Below are 17020 nucleotides of genomic sequence, written 5' to 3'. Positions count from 1 at the left end.
TAATGTTTAGTCACTGTACCAAATCAGGCTATCAGAACAATGTGTTGTTTGTTGTTGCCTTTCTTTGTACATCTCATTTTTTTTTCTCGTGGCAGCCAGGAATTTATTGGTGGTGCTGTTAAATATTTTTCACAATTCCATATATAACTTATTAAGTGAAATATGCTCTTAATTGGATTTCTGCTTTAATATTTGTTTAAAGTTGACAGCTTAAGTTTATCCCACCAGAGACTTGTTTCAGATATCTATATTACTAAATGAATAGAGTTGAAATTGGGTGTCTCGTTTTCTTCTTTCACATAAAATCCACGAATATTGTTTTATACCACAAAGGGGTAATGACCAGCGTAGTTTATTATGTGCTTCAGCTGGCCCCTAAACAAAAAATGTAGTCGACTATAAAAGGCCCCGCCATGGAAAATATTTAACAATTCAATTGAGAAAACTAGGCCTGATATATAACAAAACAATTTACGAAAAACAAATATGACAGACATGAAACAATGAAAACCACTGAAATACAGGCTCCTGACAGGCACATAAAGAATGTGGCGGGGTTAAACATGTTTGTGAGCGCTCAACCCTCCCCTAACCTGGAACAGTGTTATAACAGTACAACATAAGAGCAAACTATCAAAATCAGTTGAAAAAGGCTTAACTCATCAGATGGATACAAATAGAAATACATCTAACAAAACACAGAGTTGACCTGGACGGGTACTTAAACATCCCTTTGCTGTACATCGCAAAACCTTTAAGAAATTTGGGTCCTCAATGCTCTTCAACTTCGTGCTTATTTACTTTTTTTGATTCGAGCATCACTGATGAGTCTTTAGTAGTCGAAACGTGCGTCTGACGTACAAAATTATAATCCTGGTAACTTTGATGATAAGTTTTTGCATTTAATAGTGATACTATATCTACAAATGTCCAAATTATTTTTCTCACTTGGTATTCTTATTGCAACTTTCGATGCTGTTGTATAATTGACCATTTCCAGCATAGAATGAAAAACGCATGCTTATCTTTTTTATGCTTTTGTAAGGTGACCAACATGGTTACCAAAGAGTAGCTAAATACCCTTTGGAATCTCAACCTTTGTGTCGGATAAGATAATCTGAAACTGTAATTTACCGAGGTTAAATGTAGGATAACTGAAACAATCTGTGTTGGTCAAGTAAGCACGATGGAGGGTACCAATCATTCATTTATCAGTTATTTGATATTGACATGATATGAATGATACAAGTTGAATAATTTGTCGATTTTAGATTTTATTTACAAAACAATTTATTAAAACAAGAGGCAAACAGTTGAAATACATTGTGCAAAGTTAAACAAGGTAGAACTACCATTGTGCATAATATACAACATAGTAAGATTACAGCTGGTCTTATCAAAATTGTTGTAAACTGGAAGTATAGACAGTTTGTAAGTTCATTGTCAAAAATACTTAGCAATTTTTCTTAGAAAGATCTTTTGATATTGCATTGTGAAATTATTCTTTTTATTTTTTCATACCTAGATTTTCTCTTTAAATAGTCTGCTACATATTTCTCTCAAAAATATTTTCTTCACAAATATAAAATTAATGAAATTATTCTGTAGATTGATTGGTATAGAAAATTTTATTTGCATGTCAATGTGAATTTTGAAGGGAAGATTAGTTTATTAATTAAAATATAATTATTCATAATATAATAAACAACTTAAAAGTCATAAATCAATTAAGCGAAAAATAAATCCGTGTAACAAACAAAAAACGAAGGAAACACATCAAAGAGAGACGCCTTCATCATTCCTAAAATCAGATTTTGTATTTCATTTAATTTTGTAATGAATCACTATTTTCCGCTAGTTCTGATATCATATTTAATTTAAGTTTTATAACATAAATATCCTCATTAGTCATTAATAATAAACATTTATTAACTGCAGAAACAAACGAAAATTAGTATATGTATTGTAAGATCATTGATTAATGGTTTGTTTACAATTAACATGAGCATGACTGTCTGATAAAAAATGCAATTCTTCTTTTGATGTTTCTTAACAAAAGTAGCATTTTCTGTCATGAATTTTTTAAATTCATGTCACTATCCCTTTCTTTATTGGGGTGATGATCATGTTTTACATGTGATTTGCCTTGGACCTTTATCATCTTTCTAATATATAGTATCAAGAGTCCATTACTAGTTATGGACTTCTGATAATATGAATATTTGTTTGTTCAGAACGTAGAAACACATAGATGTATAAATGTTCACTTATTTGTCACGTGGCCTTATTCAAAAGTTGTCTAATTGACAACGATCACGGGCACAGGATGTTTGCGCATGTTTACCTGTAACACGAATGGACATTTGCACTTCAAATCCTATGGACATTTGAGCTTTAAATTTTGACGTACCTGTATTGAATTGACAGAACATCTGCGCTTTAACCTATACACATTTAATGAGTTGTAATAATTACGCAGATTAAAATCCACTTGTAGCTTTAACCTAAACAAATTTAATGAGTTGTAACAATTAATATGCAGATTAAACCAACTTGTATGGGTACCATTCATCGATTCAAAAACGGAAACTTCATTACTTCTGTGTTCCTTCTAACGTGTCTACATATTTGTAAATCCCTGGCTTTCAAATGTATTTGTTTGATCATTCCTGATGAAAGTAAATCCAGTAAAGAGCTTCAAACACACGAAATGCATAACGTGTTTATTATACCGTTTACAGTTCTTGTTGACTTTAAAGATAGAATCATGATTGTTATTAGGAATTTATCTGTATTTGTTGTTGTCATTTTCATTAAAACAAGCATAGAGGCGAAATATTCAGTCAAAAAGATTCTCTGAGGAATACAAATTGTACATTGTGAAGTAAGAAAGTGGTTATATAAATTTCTTCCAGGGTGGGTAAATGAGGAGGGAAATCATCAAGCCCAATACGAAAATGTTATGTTGATTAAGCGCAAATGTTCTGTAGATGAAGCGAAAATGTCAACTTAAAAAAGTGCAAATGTTCTATAAAACAGCGCAAACGTCCCGTGTCATCACACAGGTACTCAATTTTATATATAAAATTTTTTTTTTAAATTGAAATAACAAAAATACCGAACTCCTCAAAAATTTAAAACGGAAAGTCCCTTAACAAATGGCAAAATCAAAAACTCAAACTCATCAAACGAATGCAAAACAACAATCATATTTCTGATTTGGTACAGGCATTTCCTTATGTCGAAAATCGTGGATTAAACGTGGCTTTATAGCTAGCTAAACCTGTCACTTGTATGACAGTCGCATAAAGTTCCATTACATTAACAACAATGTGTGAGAAAAAGAGACATAATAAGTAAAAATGTCAAAAATTGGAGTACAGCAGTCAACAGTGTGTTATAATCATAAAGTGCATAAAGCAGCAAAATATTAAGTCATGACAAACGATCTGCACTGACAGGGTTCATAACTTAGTTCGTTTACGGTGAAGTATGTATGTTTTTGTTAAACTAACGTTTCAGTAGTAAACCCACGTTCAAAGTGTTATGCTTTATGTTGTTTTGTTGTGAACAGAGAAATCATGCCATTTTCCGTAGATTAGAACAGGAGGAGAAAATAAGTCAAGGAATAAAAGTGTGTCTTTCAGTATTTCTAAGTCATGCGCACACAGTGCGTTCGATTGGACAACACAACTTTCATATATGCGATACCATGTAAGTCTGATGCTTAAATGTATCAGTTAGGACTACTGTTCCATTCCCTAACCAAGGTCAATGATTGATTTATCATAGATTTTAAATATCCAAATGCAGCATTGCGACGTGATGGTTTTGTTTTCAGTGAACGCAGTATGTATTTCGTTGCTTTTCTATAGTAACCTGATTTTTTGTTGCAGTAAGCCACAACGTTGTAAAACAAAACACTGTTTTCGTCAACAGTTGCTTCCTTTGCCGTCAAATAATTGAGTTTTGTCAGAACTTCATGGCATAATTTTCTTCTTCCTATTGCCTCGTAACAGAGATACTGTAATAGGTAACAATTTAGAAGAGGATGTATGCGTATTGCTGGAACATCATCGTAGTTAGGATATGGACATTTGTCATCATAAAATGTCTTCAATTTTTCAGGAACTGATAAAAGTTCATATTTTAGAACATCTGGAACAGCCCACATTTCCGCCGTCATATATGTAACCCTAAAATGGGGTTTAATAAACATGCCGTTCTTAAATTCACTTAAAATATAGTAGTACTCCAATGGTAATCCGTTCTGTATATCTATGGAATAGCACGCGTCTAAAATCGCTTCTTTTAGTTTCCTTAAAGGCTCAGTTTTCATAGATAGTAACAACATTAGCAAATGGTTGTAACTTTTATATACTTTGTCCCATAAACGTTTTGGTGGAGTTACATCAATTATCTGTCTCGGTATATCTGAGCATACTTCAATAGCACTTTCAAACTTACGTTCCATAAAGAAAAATGAGGCTAAGCGCAAAAGTATACATGACCTTGGAGACGTTCTCGTGAGATCGAGGTATTTGATCGCTTCATCTAAAATATATTTTTGTAGCGGGATTTGCCTATACAAAGAATAGGATAACAAACCAATGATACTACTGACTATAACTGTATATTCACTCTTAAATACGGTTTTTCGTTTGTACTTTTCTATCTTATTCAAGACATCTTTGTATTTTTGTATGCTTTCAAGTGATGGATACCGGTCATATTTTAACCAAAAGTACTGATACGCTGTAAAATCAAAATATAATCTGCTGATTTTGTCATACCAACATTGAAGTATTATTGATTTTTCTGTAACTTTCTCCAACAATTCTGGACAAAAGTTCCTTGAACATCCTTGCAATGTTTCAAAGCTTTTCAGATACAAAATATTCATGATATTGTTTTTAAAATTATGTAGTTCAACTTGTAAAGATGTAGAAAGAATAGGCGTTAATTTTGAATTAAACAAATTTCTTTCTTCGATAATGTAATGTGGCATATATCGTTCCCTTAGAAATTTGATAAGTTTCTGTATACAACTCTGCAAGCAACCAATCAAGTTTGAAGGACTCCAATTTAAGTTTTCTTTTTCAGCACACCAAAATATTAAATTTTTCAAGCAATAGGAAGACAAAATGTCCTTTTGATTATCACTTTGATACAATGGCCTTATGTGATCCTTCATTACTATTTTTAACATTATGTAACAGTATATTTGGACATTGTTAAGATCTTCAAACAAAACGTTCTCACCTCTCATAGATAAACGCCACTGAATGGTCTTGTTACTGCTATCAAAATGACCAACTGGGGCTAACAAGCATTTTTCAGCTTTGACCTGTTCTATAATTTGTTTTGGAGGCCAATCAGTGTCTTTAGAACGATTAATCCAAGCGTTTGCACAAGATGGCCAGTAATCATACCTAAGACAGGTCACATTATCGCTGACGAGTGTTTGGGAGGAGAGAACATTGTCCCAGCATATTTCTGTTAAAGCAGGTCCATTTGGTTCAAACTTATTGGTAATGTCTCTTGTAATATTAAGATCTTCTGCAAGGTGTTGTCGGACAACTTTATACGCACATTCATTTGGCAGAAAAAATGTTTTTAATTCAATTTCTTCGTTATCAATATACAGATTGACACCTGGAAGCAACATAATATGCATATAACCTGGAAATTCCCTGTCATGTAATGCAGAACAAATGGCATGCTCTTTTAATTCTTTAGATAAATTTTCCAAGAAATCATTGTCATATACTTTTAGTTCTGGAAAAAATGGTAATATTACATCTAAATCACTTTGCTCCCCTGAGTGATAAAACCCACCAGCTATACCTTCTGCCTTACTGCCCACATATATGGTATCTTCAACATCACATAGTTGCTTGCTTACAAAATCATGAAAATCATGGCGATTCTTATTAAACTTTATTTCGGTTGGTGAAAATCCAGCAGCATCTAAGATACTTTTCAGCAGAAGAGATTTTGTTTTAACAGAATCATCAACAGAATACTCTACAAAGAAGAAGAAATACAATTGTATATGAGAACCACAAACGACCCTAAAATTAACAGAACAGTATTTAATTTGAACAGAACTCTTGAAGTTGTATAACAATTACTATTGGTACACTGGTATTGGTAGAAATATTAATCGGTACTATTTTGTTCACCAAACATGCATTTCTACATTAATGTATTTATATTAAATCATTAATTCCAGATTTGAATTGTGTTCCGGATCCTGTCGTGGCTAGATTTCAGTTGAATGATATTTCTCATTCATCTTTCTTTAATCTTGTTATTGATAAATTATAAAAATAAGAGTTTATAAATTTCATGCGTCTGAAGCGCTTTTCTAGGTTTACCTTCATCAGGAGCGCTCAAAGCCAAAATGTGTAAGTCAATGATGTATAAGTGCCGGAGTGACACATTTGTCCACGGGTTATTTTATGCAAGCTTCTAATCATTGCTGTATCTCTTTCAAATTAAGGACCGAAGATTAAATAGAGTGATATTTTTCTACAATGGGTCCCAAATGTAACGGTCATTAGGGCGTGACGTCATCTATCGGATGACGTCATTGTTTGGCTTTTGACGTCACAGACGTCGAGCTATCGTATTATCTGGAACACGAAATGCAATTTTTAAAAAACTACCGGCAGCAAGAGGATTTAACTCAGTGTAAGGATATGTACTGCACATCATAGAAAAACAAATCTTAGTAGATTTGACGAGTAAGTGCGTAGATTGAACTTACTTTCATTTGATAATTTGACTTACATCTAGAAATTGAAAACGATGGTCAGTTGAGAACAGATATAGCAACTAAAGAAATGAATTCAGCTGCCTTATTTGAACCTTCTATGTCTATACATTACAGCAGCATCAGCATAAGGAGAATATATCTGCCAGATTATACGGTATTTCAGAGCGTGCATTTTCTATCATGATTCCCAAGTAGGGTTTTAAACCAAGTGGTGAAGTGGAAGTCATCACTTCGAAAAGTTTACGGACGCAATCACATTGTTGTTTAACCATTATACACTAAGGCAACAGTAGTATACCGCTTTTTAATAGTCATAAAAAGACTATTTGATAACAACAGCCATATTCCTGACTTGGTACAGGACATTTTAAGAAAAACATGGTGGGTTGAACCTAGTTTTATGGCTAGCAAAACCTCCCACTTATACGGCAATGTTAAAAATACTGCTAAAATGATATCATTACGTGACAGGAATACAGTAAAAATAAACGCAAGAACACTCAGGACAGAGAAATACATAAATAAATAATATCATAGTATATTACGACATGTAAACCACACGAATGTATCAACGCCACAAAAAGTGACGTCACAGGTAAATTTCTAAAATTAGTATATAACATTGGGATTAAGTTTGTAATATATGCAATATCTGTTTCACTGATGACGACGGATATGTTCCTATGGTTGTAACAATAATTCCGTCCACTTTTCATCGAATGTGACCTACCGAATTAGACTTATCACCGGGTTTGTACGTAAATTAACAACACGACGGGTGCCTTATGTGCAGCAGGATCTGCTAACCATTCCGAAGCACTTGATTTTTGCCCGTATTGTTTAAAAGGGGTTTGTTGTTCTTTTGTTCTCAGCAAACCAGTTTAACACCGCTTCTTTCTGTGTGTTTATGAGGAGCCTGTAGTTCTGTGGTTGTCGTTGGTTTAAGTCTGTCATATTTGTTTTTCGTAAATTGATTTGTTGTAAATTAGGCCGTTTGTTTTTTCAACTGAATTGTTTCATGTCGGTGTCTTTTTTAGCGACTATATGATATTGGGATTTCTCATTGTTCAAGGCTGTACGGTTGCCTATAATTGCTTACACTGGCAATCATACCACATGTCCTTATTTTTATATTGTCTATCCTTTGTCATGAAAAAAATGCTTCAATTTCAAAATGTCATATTCTGTTAAGTTTCAAAATAAGAAAATGTATTTGACGGATTGTTTATGAATTTGGTGATGTCTTATGGTTAGATAAGAATCAATTACCAATCCGCTATTGCGTGTTGCCTAATCACTTTACCAATATATTTAAGAGGAGCAACACGGCAGGTTTCACATGTAGAGCAGGATCTGCTTACGCATCAGGAGCACCTGAGATATCCCCTGTTTTTGGTTTTGTTCGTGTTGTTCAGTCTTTAGTTTTCTATGTTGTTTTTTTGTGGACTGTTGTTTCGCTTTTAGTCGTTATTCGTTTATTATCATGGCCTTGTTAGTCTATTTTCGACTTATTTGTTTGAATATCCTCGCCTTTCGCAACTCATTAAAAACTTGTCCTGTTCATTATTTCTAATGATAAGTATAAGTTCAATCTAATAATACTATATATTCTAGTTATCAAAATTAGTTTTTCCATTATATGTATATATCATCCTTGACAATTTAAACCTGCATACATAAGAATAAAAATAAATAAGAAAGTAAAGTAATTCGTTTTCAGTATTCTTACTATCCGAATACAGCGAAATAGCTATAAGTATATAAAGTAATCTCAATTTTCTAAATATAAGGTATTCACATTACTTTATATTTCTAAATCATATTTAAAAAAAAAATATTTTCAATTTTTATTAAAATTAATATGCACACAGTAGAAATATAAATAAATAGGTAAACTCACCATAAATAGCAGGCTTAACATTTTGTACGCCAGACGCGCGTTTCGTCTTAAAAAATTCTCACCCGTGACGCTCGATTCAGAAAAATAAAAAAAAAAGTCCAAATAAAGTACGAAAGATTAGATCATTAAGGATCCAAATTTTCGAAAGGATTTGCAAAATACATGAAAAAAAGATAATCTATTCCTTGGGAAGAAAATCCTTGATACATCGAAAATTCAAAGTTTTGTTAACAGTTAATTTATAATTATGACAATATCAATAATAATTCATGACAACACAGAGACAACTAGTTCAATGAAATGTGTTTTTCTTTATTGAATTGAGGTTGTTTTTCATGAAAGTAAACTTATCATAGATCAAGACTAAAAATATGTACGACAGACGCGCGTTTCGTCTCAAAACGACTCATCACTGACGCTCGGATCGATGATTTAGAGCTCCTGCAGTAAATCTGAACCAAACAGACACGTAACGTTTCGTAAATTCACCAGAGAAAACTCTGAAGCTGACTTTCCTAGTTAAATAACACCAACGTAAGATACGAAGATGAGAGACCTCTATAACTTAACATGTCGAACAAAACGATAGATCTATTATGAAAAAGTCACAATAACCAAGTTATTTAAAAATTTCTATTAACAATATATACTAATAATCCATAATTTTTAGGTTTATAATTCATTTGTTTCTTCTTCTATACTTACCCATGAATATTATTGTGTCCTTTTGCTGTGACTGTCTCTGGTCTTTATCAAAAGAAAAATATCTCTTGTAAATATGACTGTAAAGACATAAAACAACGAATTAATATTTTAGATTTTGCTTTTCATTGATTGCTATTGTCAATTACATAACTATAAATGAAATTGAGAATGAAAATGGGGGATGTGTCAAAGAGACAATAACCCGACCAAAGCAGAAAACAACAGAAGGTCACCAATAGGTCTTCGACATGGCGAGAAAATCCCGCACCCAGAGGTGGCTTCAGCTAGCCCCTAAACAAAATTGTGTACTATTTCATTGAAAATGGACGCCACACTAAACTCCAAAACATATAAATGAACTAAAATATTAAAAAAAACATACAAGATTAACAAAGGCTAGAGGCTCCTGACTTAGGATAGGCGCAATAATGCAGCGGGGTTAAACATGTTTTGTGAGATCTCAACCTTCCCCCTATACCTCTAGTCAATGTAGAATAAACAAACACACAGAAATACGCACAGTAAAACTCATCTTAAAAGAAGTCCGAGTCCGATGTCAGAAAAGGTAACAAAAGAAACTAAGCAAAATGAAAATCATACATAAATCAACAAAGGACTACTAGCAGTTATTGACATGCCATCTCCAGACCCCAATTAAACTGATTGAAAGATTGTGTCTTCATCATATGAAAATCAAGCACAGTCCCTCCCATTATGGGTTTAGTATCGTACCATCGTAAAATATATGAGAAGAACATAACCCGTATCATGCCAACAACTGCTTTTAGAATAAATGTGGTTATTTTCGATGCAAAGACCCTATGAAAAATCAATATTAATACCAAAATATGCCATCTCTAATGACCTGACAACAGTATCGTAACTATATCCTTCTGAAAAATTAGATATAAGAAGATGTGGTATGAGTGCCAATGAGTCAACTCTCCATCCAGGTCACAATTTGAATAAGTCTGTTTACTACCACATTTTATATTAATTAGTATTGTAATTTTCATTGTTATTAATAAATGTTATATGAGTATTTTAAACCAAATCTTGAATTCTATCCTAATTCTATCCTATTTTGGGGAAATTTCAGAAATTCAAATGTGACGTACCCCTTTTTTTGCGTTGATCTCTTTGGCTAACTCGGCTGTGAATTCTTATGTTTATATTGTTTTATGTATCCGATTTTATTCTGTAGTTAGTCACCACTTCGGTGTTATCATGTTTATCCATTATATAGTCATTTGTATAAATTTACTGTTTGCAAAAGTATGAATTATTCTAAATACTAAGGATTTTCTTATCCCAGACATATAACCTTAGCCGTATTTGGCACAATTTTTTGGAACTTTTGGTCCTCAATGCTCTTCAACTTTGTACTTGTTTTGGTATCGAACTTTTTTTTTATCTGAGCGTCACTGGTTAGTCTTGTGTGGACGAAACGCGCGTCTTAAATTTTAAACCTGGTACCTTTTGTTAGCTATTTTTCGTATGTTTCTCTGTCCTATATGTTCTCCCATTTATTTGTATTGTAGTCCTGTCATGTAATGTTGTCATTTTAATGTTATATTTAACATTGCCATAAAAGCGGGAGGTTTGGATAGCCACAAAACCAGGTTCAACCCACCATTTTTTTCTTAAAATGTCCTGTACCAAGTCAGGAAAATGGCCACTGTTATATTATAGTTCGTTTCTGTGTGTGTTACATTATAATGTTGTGTTTCTGTTGTGTCGTCAGTTTTAGTTTGTAACCCGGATTTGTTTTTTCTCAAACCGATTTATGAATTTCGAACAGCGGTATACTACTGTTGCCTTTATTTAAAGGTTTGGTTAGCTTTTGAGGTGAATGCTGTTCATTTTTAGTGTTTTGTATAGAATGTTACCATAAAAGATTGGATGTGAAATACCTGAACGTATAAGATGTCTGCATGTTGAACTACATTTAAGAATGATGTCCTTGTACCGATGATACAATTTAGTAAATGTTTTGACTAGTTTGTGATATCGAAAACCCGGGTGCATGTAATAAATTTTTAGTAATACAGAGATTTCTTTCGTTAAAATCAAACACGTTGTTACATACAACACGAGCGAATCGAACAAGTGGAGTTATATAAACATAATAAGATGGTGACAAGGGAACGTCACCATTTAAAAATAGATAATTACAATAGGAAATGAAAAATCATCTCTTTTATCATAAATTTTGGTATTAAGCTTCCCGGTTAAGATATAGATATCAAGATCAATGAAAGGGCAGTGTTCATTGTTAGTATTAATTTAATTTTGAAGTCAGTTCAGCAGGATAAATCTCTTTAGTGTATATACTAAAGTCGTCATTATTGAAAGCCAATACGGTATATCATCCAAATATCTTAAAGTGTTATTTAGTTTATGTATCAGATGTTTATTCGATGGGTCTTTGCTGATTTAAATCATAAATTGTAACTCATAACAATACAGAAACAACTTAGCAATAAGTGGTGCACAGTTAGTCCCCATTGAAATTCCGATAACTTGACGATATATGGAATCTCTATAGCGAACAAAAATTTTATCTAGTAAAAATTCAAGGGCAGTGTTATTTATTGTATTAAAGCAGTCCAACTGACATAGTTCTTTTGTTTGTTGTTACTTGAAAATGACCTAAAAAGCTAAATCACAAAAATACTGAACTCCGAGGAAAATCCAAAACGGAAAGTCCCTAATCAAATGGCAAAATCAAAAGCACAAACACATCAAACGAATGGACAACAACTGTCATACTCCTGACTTGGTACAGGCATTTTCTTATGTAGAAAATGGTGGATTGAACCTGCTTTTATAGCGCTAAACCTCTCACTTGTATGACAGTCGCATCAAATTCCATTATATTGACAACGATGCGTGAATAAAACAAACAGACATAATAGGTAAAAATGTAAAGTAAGAGTACCGCAGACAACACCGTGTCACAATCTTAATCACAACAAAAACGAACAAATATTTAACAAAGAATTACAAAAAAGCATATTTTACATTTAACAACCTCGTTCATTGCTTACTTTTTTTGGTATTTTATTCATGTATGCCAAATCAACCCATAAAGGATCGAGGGATTTCTAGCTCTGGGACCGAATCGTAATTCTAACATTAACTCTGACATAGAATCGCGTGTTTGACGTCAGAATGTAAACGTCACACAGGTAGAGATATAAAATAATTTTGTCGTTCAAAGTATACAAAAATTATAATAGAGCAATAACACAATGGCGGGATGTTTAAAGTACAGAGACACGTCATATGTATCAAAGAAACATAAAAGGTCAGACGGACAAAGCACACGAGTAAAAATGAAAAATAATACAAACAACACATTGACGGGATGCATAAGTACAGAGCCACGTCAAATGTATATCACCAAAATCAGACCAAACAGTAAAAGTAATATTAATAATAAGATGATAAACAGAGTCAGTACGCAGAATCTATACTTCAAGACCATCATGTATTATTTGTGAAGTGGATACGGAATATTTATCAACAAGGTCTTGGTACCTTCCGATGAACTTTTTAAAAAAAGCACGAGACGTTCTTTGACATACCCCTGGTTCATCAACTTTCTGCTCAGACACTGATGACGTTTTACAAAGTCTGAGTAGGAGCTGCAAGCTCTTGCATACCGAATAAGTTGGGAAACGTATATCCCATAATCAGGTGAAGTTGGTATATTGCTACTAAGGTGGGGAAAATTGATATAATTTTAAAATTAAAATCGTCTCGTTTGTCATAGATTCTGGTACTGAGATGACTGTGTATGTCAAATTCCAGGGATAAGTCTAAAAATGAAGCTGGGAGGAAGCCGTGTCTGTTGTTTTTTAATTTTTAGTTCTGGGGGATATATTAATGGAACCTAATCAGAAAAGTTCGGATCGTTAATGGAAAGAACATCATCAATATATCTGAAAGTGAAATTAAATAATCTGGCTTTTTTGATCTTCTTGTTTTTGACAAGTGTCTGAAGGAACTCCGATCCATATGAAAATAAGAAGAGGTCGGCAAGGAGAGGCGCACAGTTCGTTCCCATAGGAATGCCAACAATTTGTTGTAAAAGTCTACCACCAAAGTCAACAAAAATGTTGTCGATAAGAAACTCCAGCATACTGATCATTTGTTCCTCTGTGTAGCATGTTTACCCTTTTGTTCGCTATTAACAAAATATGCCTTAGGGTATCCCAAAGTAATAAATTTATAGCGTATGATACCATTTTTATGTTGAAAAGAGTTTGAACGTATATATTCGCATTCGGACGTTTTAAATGCCCGTTCAATTAGGTGTGTGATTTTTTTCTTTATACGATTATGAGACAAAGTGGTATATAGTTTAAAAAAATCAAAACTTTGAACAGATTCGAAATCACCAGTATAAGCATGCAATTTATGAAGTACTTCGAACGAATTTTTGACACTCCAAAAGTAATTAACTCTACTATTTTCAAAGGCCTTATCTGAACAATTTATTAACAGGTTTTTGATTGTACCAAGTGTACTAGTAAGTTGAATAGACAGTTTAGTAGTGGAACAATGGCTTGAAGACGAAATAAATCTATGTACACTCTTTTAATTTTACAAACGATCTCCTCCAAAAAATATACTTTAATAGTTTGAAGCTAACTGGGCATTGTTGATACTTTTTATGATTTTTAAAATAGAATATTGAATTTGAAATTTTGAATGAATCAACACTCAGAGTCGCCAAGTCTAAAATAAAACAAAAAGCAAAATTCGTCTACCATCTTTAAAACATTATATTGAGAGACAATCTGATTGTATATGGTGGTTAAATTTGCTTATGACTGAAAGATATAACAACTATCTATATTCATGAGCAGTACCAGGCGAGTTTTTTCACTATCAACTAAGTAACATATTGATTAATATACGAAAAACTAGGTCGGTCTTTCGTTTTTGCTAATGGGCTTTGTCTATATGCCTTTTTGTTTTTCTTTGTTGACATATTTGTACATCATATGAAGTGATTAAGATTATAACACAATGTTGACTAATGTACCCCTATTTTTGACATTTTTACCTATTATGTCTGTTTGTTTTGTGAACACATCGTTGTCAATATAATGGAATTTTATGCGAATGTAATACAAGAGTGAGGTTTAGCTAGCTATAAGACCAGGGTTAATCCGCCATTTTCTACATAAAAAATGCCTGTACCAAGTCAGGAATATGACAATTGTTATCCATTCGTTTGATGTGTTTGAGCTGTTGATTTGGAATTTGATTAGGGACTTTCGTTTCGAATTTTCCTCAAAGTTCGGTATTTTTGTTATTATACTTTTTTCTATACACAAAGCAATGTCATAAAAAGAAAAAGTCACGAAGAAGACACTGTCTTGTTCGATGCATCGTTTTATCTATTCAGATTTTTAAAGGGGACTAGTTACTTTTACTTATATTGAATATTGATTTTTTTTTCAAATAATTACTTTCTTAGCATATGAAACATGTAATAAAGTTTTCATAAATTCATTTATTACACTTTGTGAACTTGTTCTTCAAAAAAAAGTTAAATTACAAAAATACTGAACTCCGAGGAAAATCCAAAACGGAAAGTCCCTATTTAAATGGCAAAATCAAAAGCAAAAACACATCAAACGAATGGACAACAACTGTCATATTCCTGACTTGGTACAGGCATTTTCTTATGTAGAAAATCACCCTTTGACCTGAATATCTGTAGTTATATATAAAACAAAATATGTGGTATGATTGCCAACGAGACAACTCTTTACAAGAGACCAAATGACACACAAATTAACAACCATAGGTCACCGTACGGCCTTTAACAATAAGCAAAGCCCATACCGCATAGTCAGCTATAAAAAGCCCCGAAATGGCAAATGTAAAACAATTCCGACGAGAAAACTAACGGTCTAATTTATGTACAAAATAATGAACGAAAAACAAATATGTAACACAACAGCAAACGACATCCAAATTAAAGGCTCCTGACTTGGAACAGGCACATACAGAAGGTGGCGAGGTTAAACATGTTTGGCTGGCGCCCAACCCTCACTCTAACCTTATACAGTGGTCAACAGCACAACACAAGAACAAACTACACAAAACAATAAACGAATAATCTATATGAAATACAGAAACAAAAAACAACCACTAAATTAAAGACTACTGACTTGGGACAGGCACATTTAGAATGGGGCGGGGTTAAACATGTTATCGGCCGCCCAACCCTCCCCTAACCTGGGACACTGGTGTACCAGTACAACATAAGAACAAACTATAAAAATCAATTATAAAAGGCTTTACTCATCAGATGGATACAAAAAGAAATACATCTAACAAAAATACAGAGTGGACGTGGCCGGGTACTTGTACATCCCAACGACAAAAAGACACTAGGTACAGATCTGCTAGTTCAAAGCCAATAACAACTAATAAAACAAATCATGCATCTAAGACTAAATTATCAATCAGTACACATCCAACATCCAACGAATTTAGTGTAAAGACGTCATAAACAATCAGAGAAAAACATGACCTTGTGCACTGCCAAGATACAGGTATCGACAGATTGCAGAGCCATGAATAGCATATGTATATAACAATAATATTTAGTTTGCTTATAATTTACTGATAACAAACTCAACATTAATATCAATAAACAATATTCAAAGATCCAATTACAGTGTTGAATTGGTAACCTTTATGATAAGTTTATTTAAAAGGTTTACCAGGATCGTTTCTAAATTTCCGGGCATGGTAAACAACATCTCCGTAAAAATGACGCTGTGCATGGTATAACAAAAGAAAAGGGCTGACATTGGGGTTTAAAAAGGGAAGATTCGCGTATATGTTAATGAAAAAGGATATACGTACACATGGTACAAATGCAAACTTTACGGGAAAAATCACTGAATATCACGACATGTCCATACGGAAAAATCACTGAATATCAGGACATGTCCAAACTGGCTTTTACTAGTGATTATTGATAACACTTCTGTGTAAAAGAAAGTATTGATTGTATTTTCAATTTAAAATATTAAATGTTTCCAATTCTTACTTTTTCCGGCGATGACACTCCGGCGATGACACTTCTGCCTAGTAGTACATTAAGATCAGCTAAATTCTCTCTTCGTGCTTACGAAATCCTTCTTAATATAAATATTACTGCAATTTTTTGCACACATTACCTGACATGATATTCAAATGGAAAATAACAACAAATCGACATGCTTCAATGATAGTTCAATCAATTCACAATCTATCTGAGCAGACGAATTTCATCTATAAATAGTCTATTAGTTGAATGCATGCATTAACATTTATGGTCTTGAATCATTATCCATTGAAAATTATATCATTGTACCAAGTCAGGAATATGACAGTTGTCATCCATTCGTTTGATGTGTTTGAGCTTTAGATTTTGCCATTTGCTTGGGGACTTTCGTTTAGAATTTTCCTCGGAGTTCGCTATTTTTGTTATTTTACTTTTTTCTATACACATAGCAATGTAATAAACAGAAGAAGTCGTGAAAAAGACGCTGTCTTGCTCAATGCGTCGTTTTATTTATTCAGATTTTTAAAGGGACTAGTTAAATGAAACATTTTAG

At 32.9% G+C, this 17020-nt stretch overlaps 1 protein-coding gene across 1 annotated transcript; it reads right to left on the bottom strand.

Annotated features, from left to right (window-relative positions):
* Positions 1–963: 963 nt before the first annotated feature.
* Positions 964–16587, bottom strand: LOC127725830 (uncharacterized). Its single transcript, XM_052233141.1, has 3 exons — positions 16471–16587; positions 9387–9463; positions 964–6027 (listed from the first exon to the last, which is right to left on the bottom strand). The coding sequence occupies exons 2-3, from the start codon at positions 9388–9390 to the stop codon at positions 3737–3739; spliced, it is 2295 nt and encodes a 764-aa protein (XP_052089101.1). The 5' UTR covers positions 9391–9463; positions 16471–16587; the 3' UTR covers positions 964–3736.
* Positions 16588–17020: the final 433 nt, after the last annotated feature.

Source organism: Mytilus californianus, unplaced genomic scaffold (genome assembly GCF_021869535.1).
Source record: "Mytilus californianus isolate M0D057914Y unplaced genomic scaffold, xbMytCali1.0.p SCAF_15, whole genome shotgun sequence".
NCBI lineage: Eukaryota > Metazoa > Mollusca > Bivalvia > Mytilida > Mytilidae > Mytilus > Mytilus californianus.
Note: the sequence above shows the minus strand (reverse complement) of the source record. Positions and strands in the feature narration are given on the sequence as shown.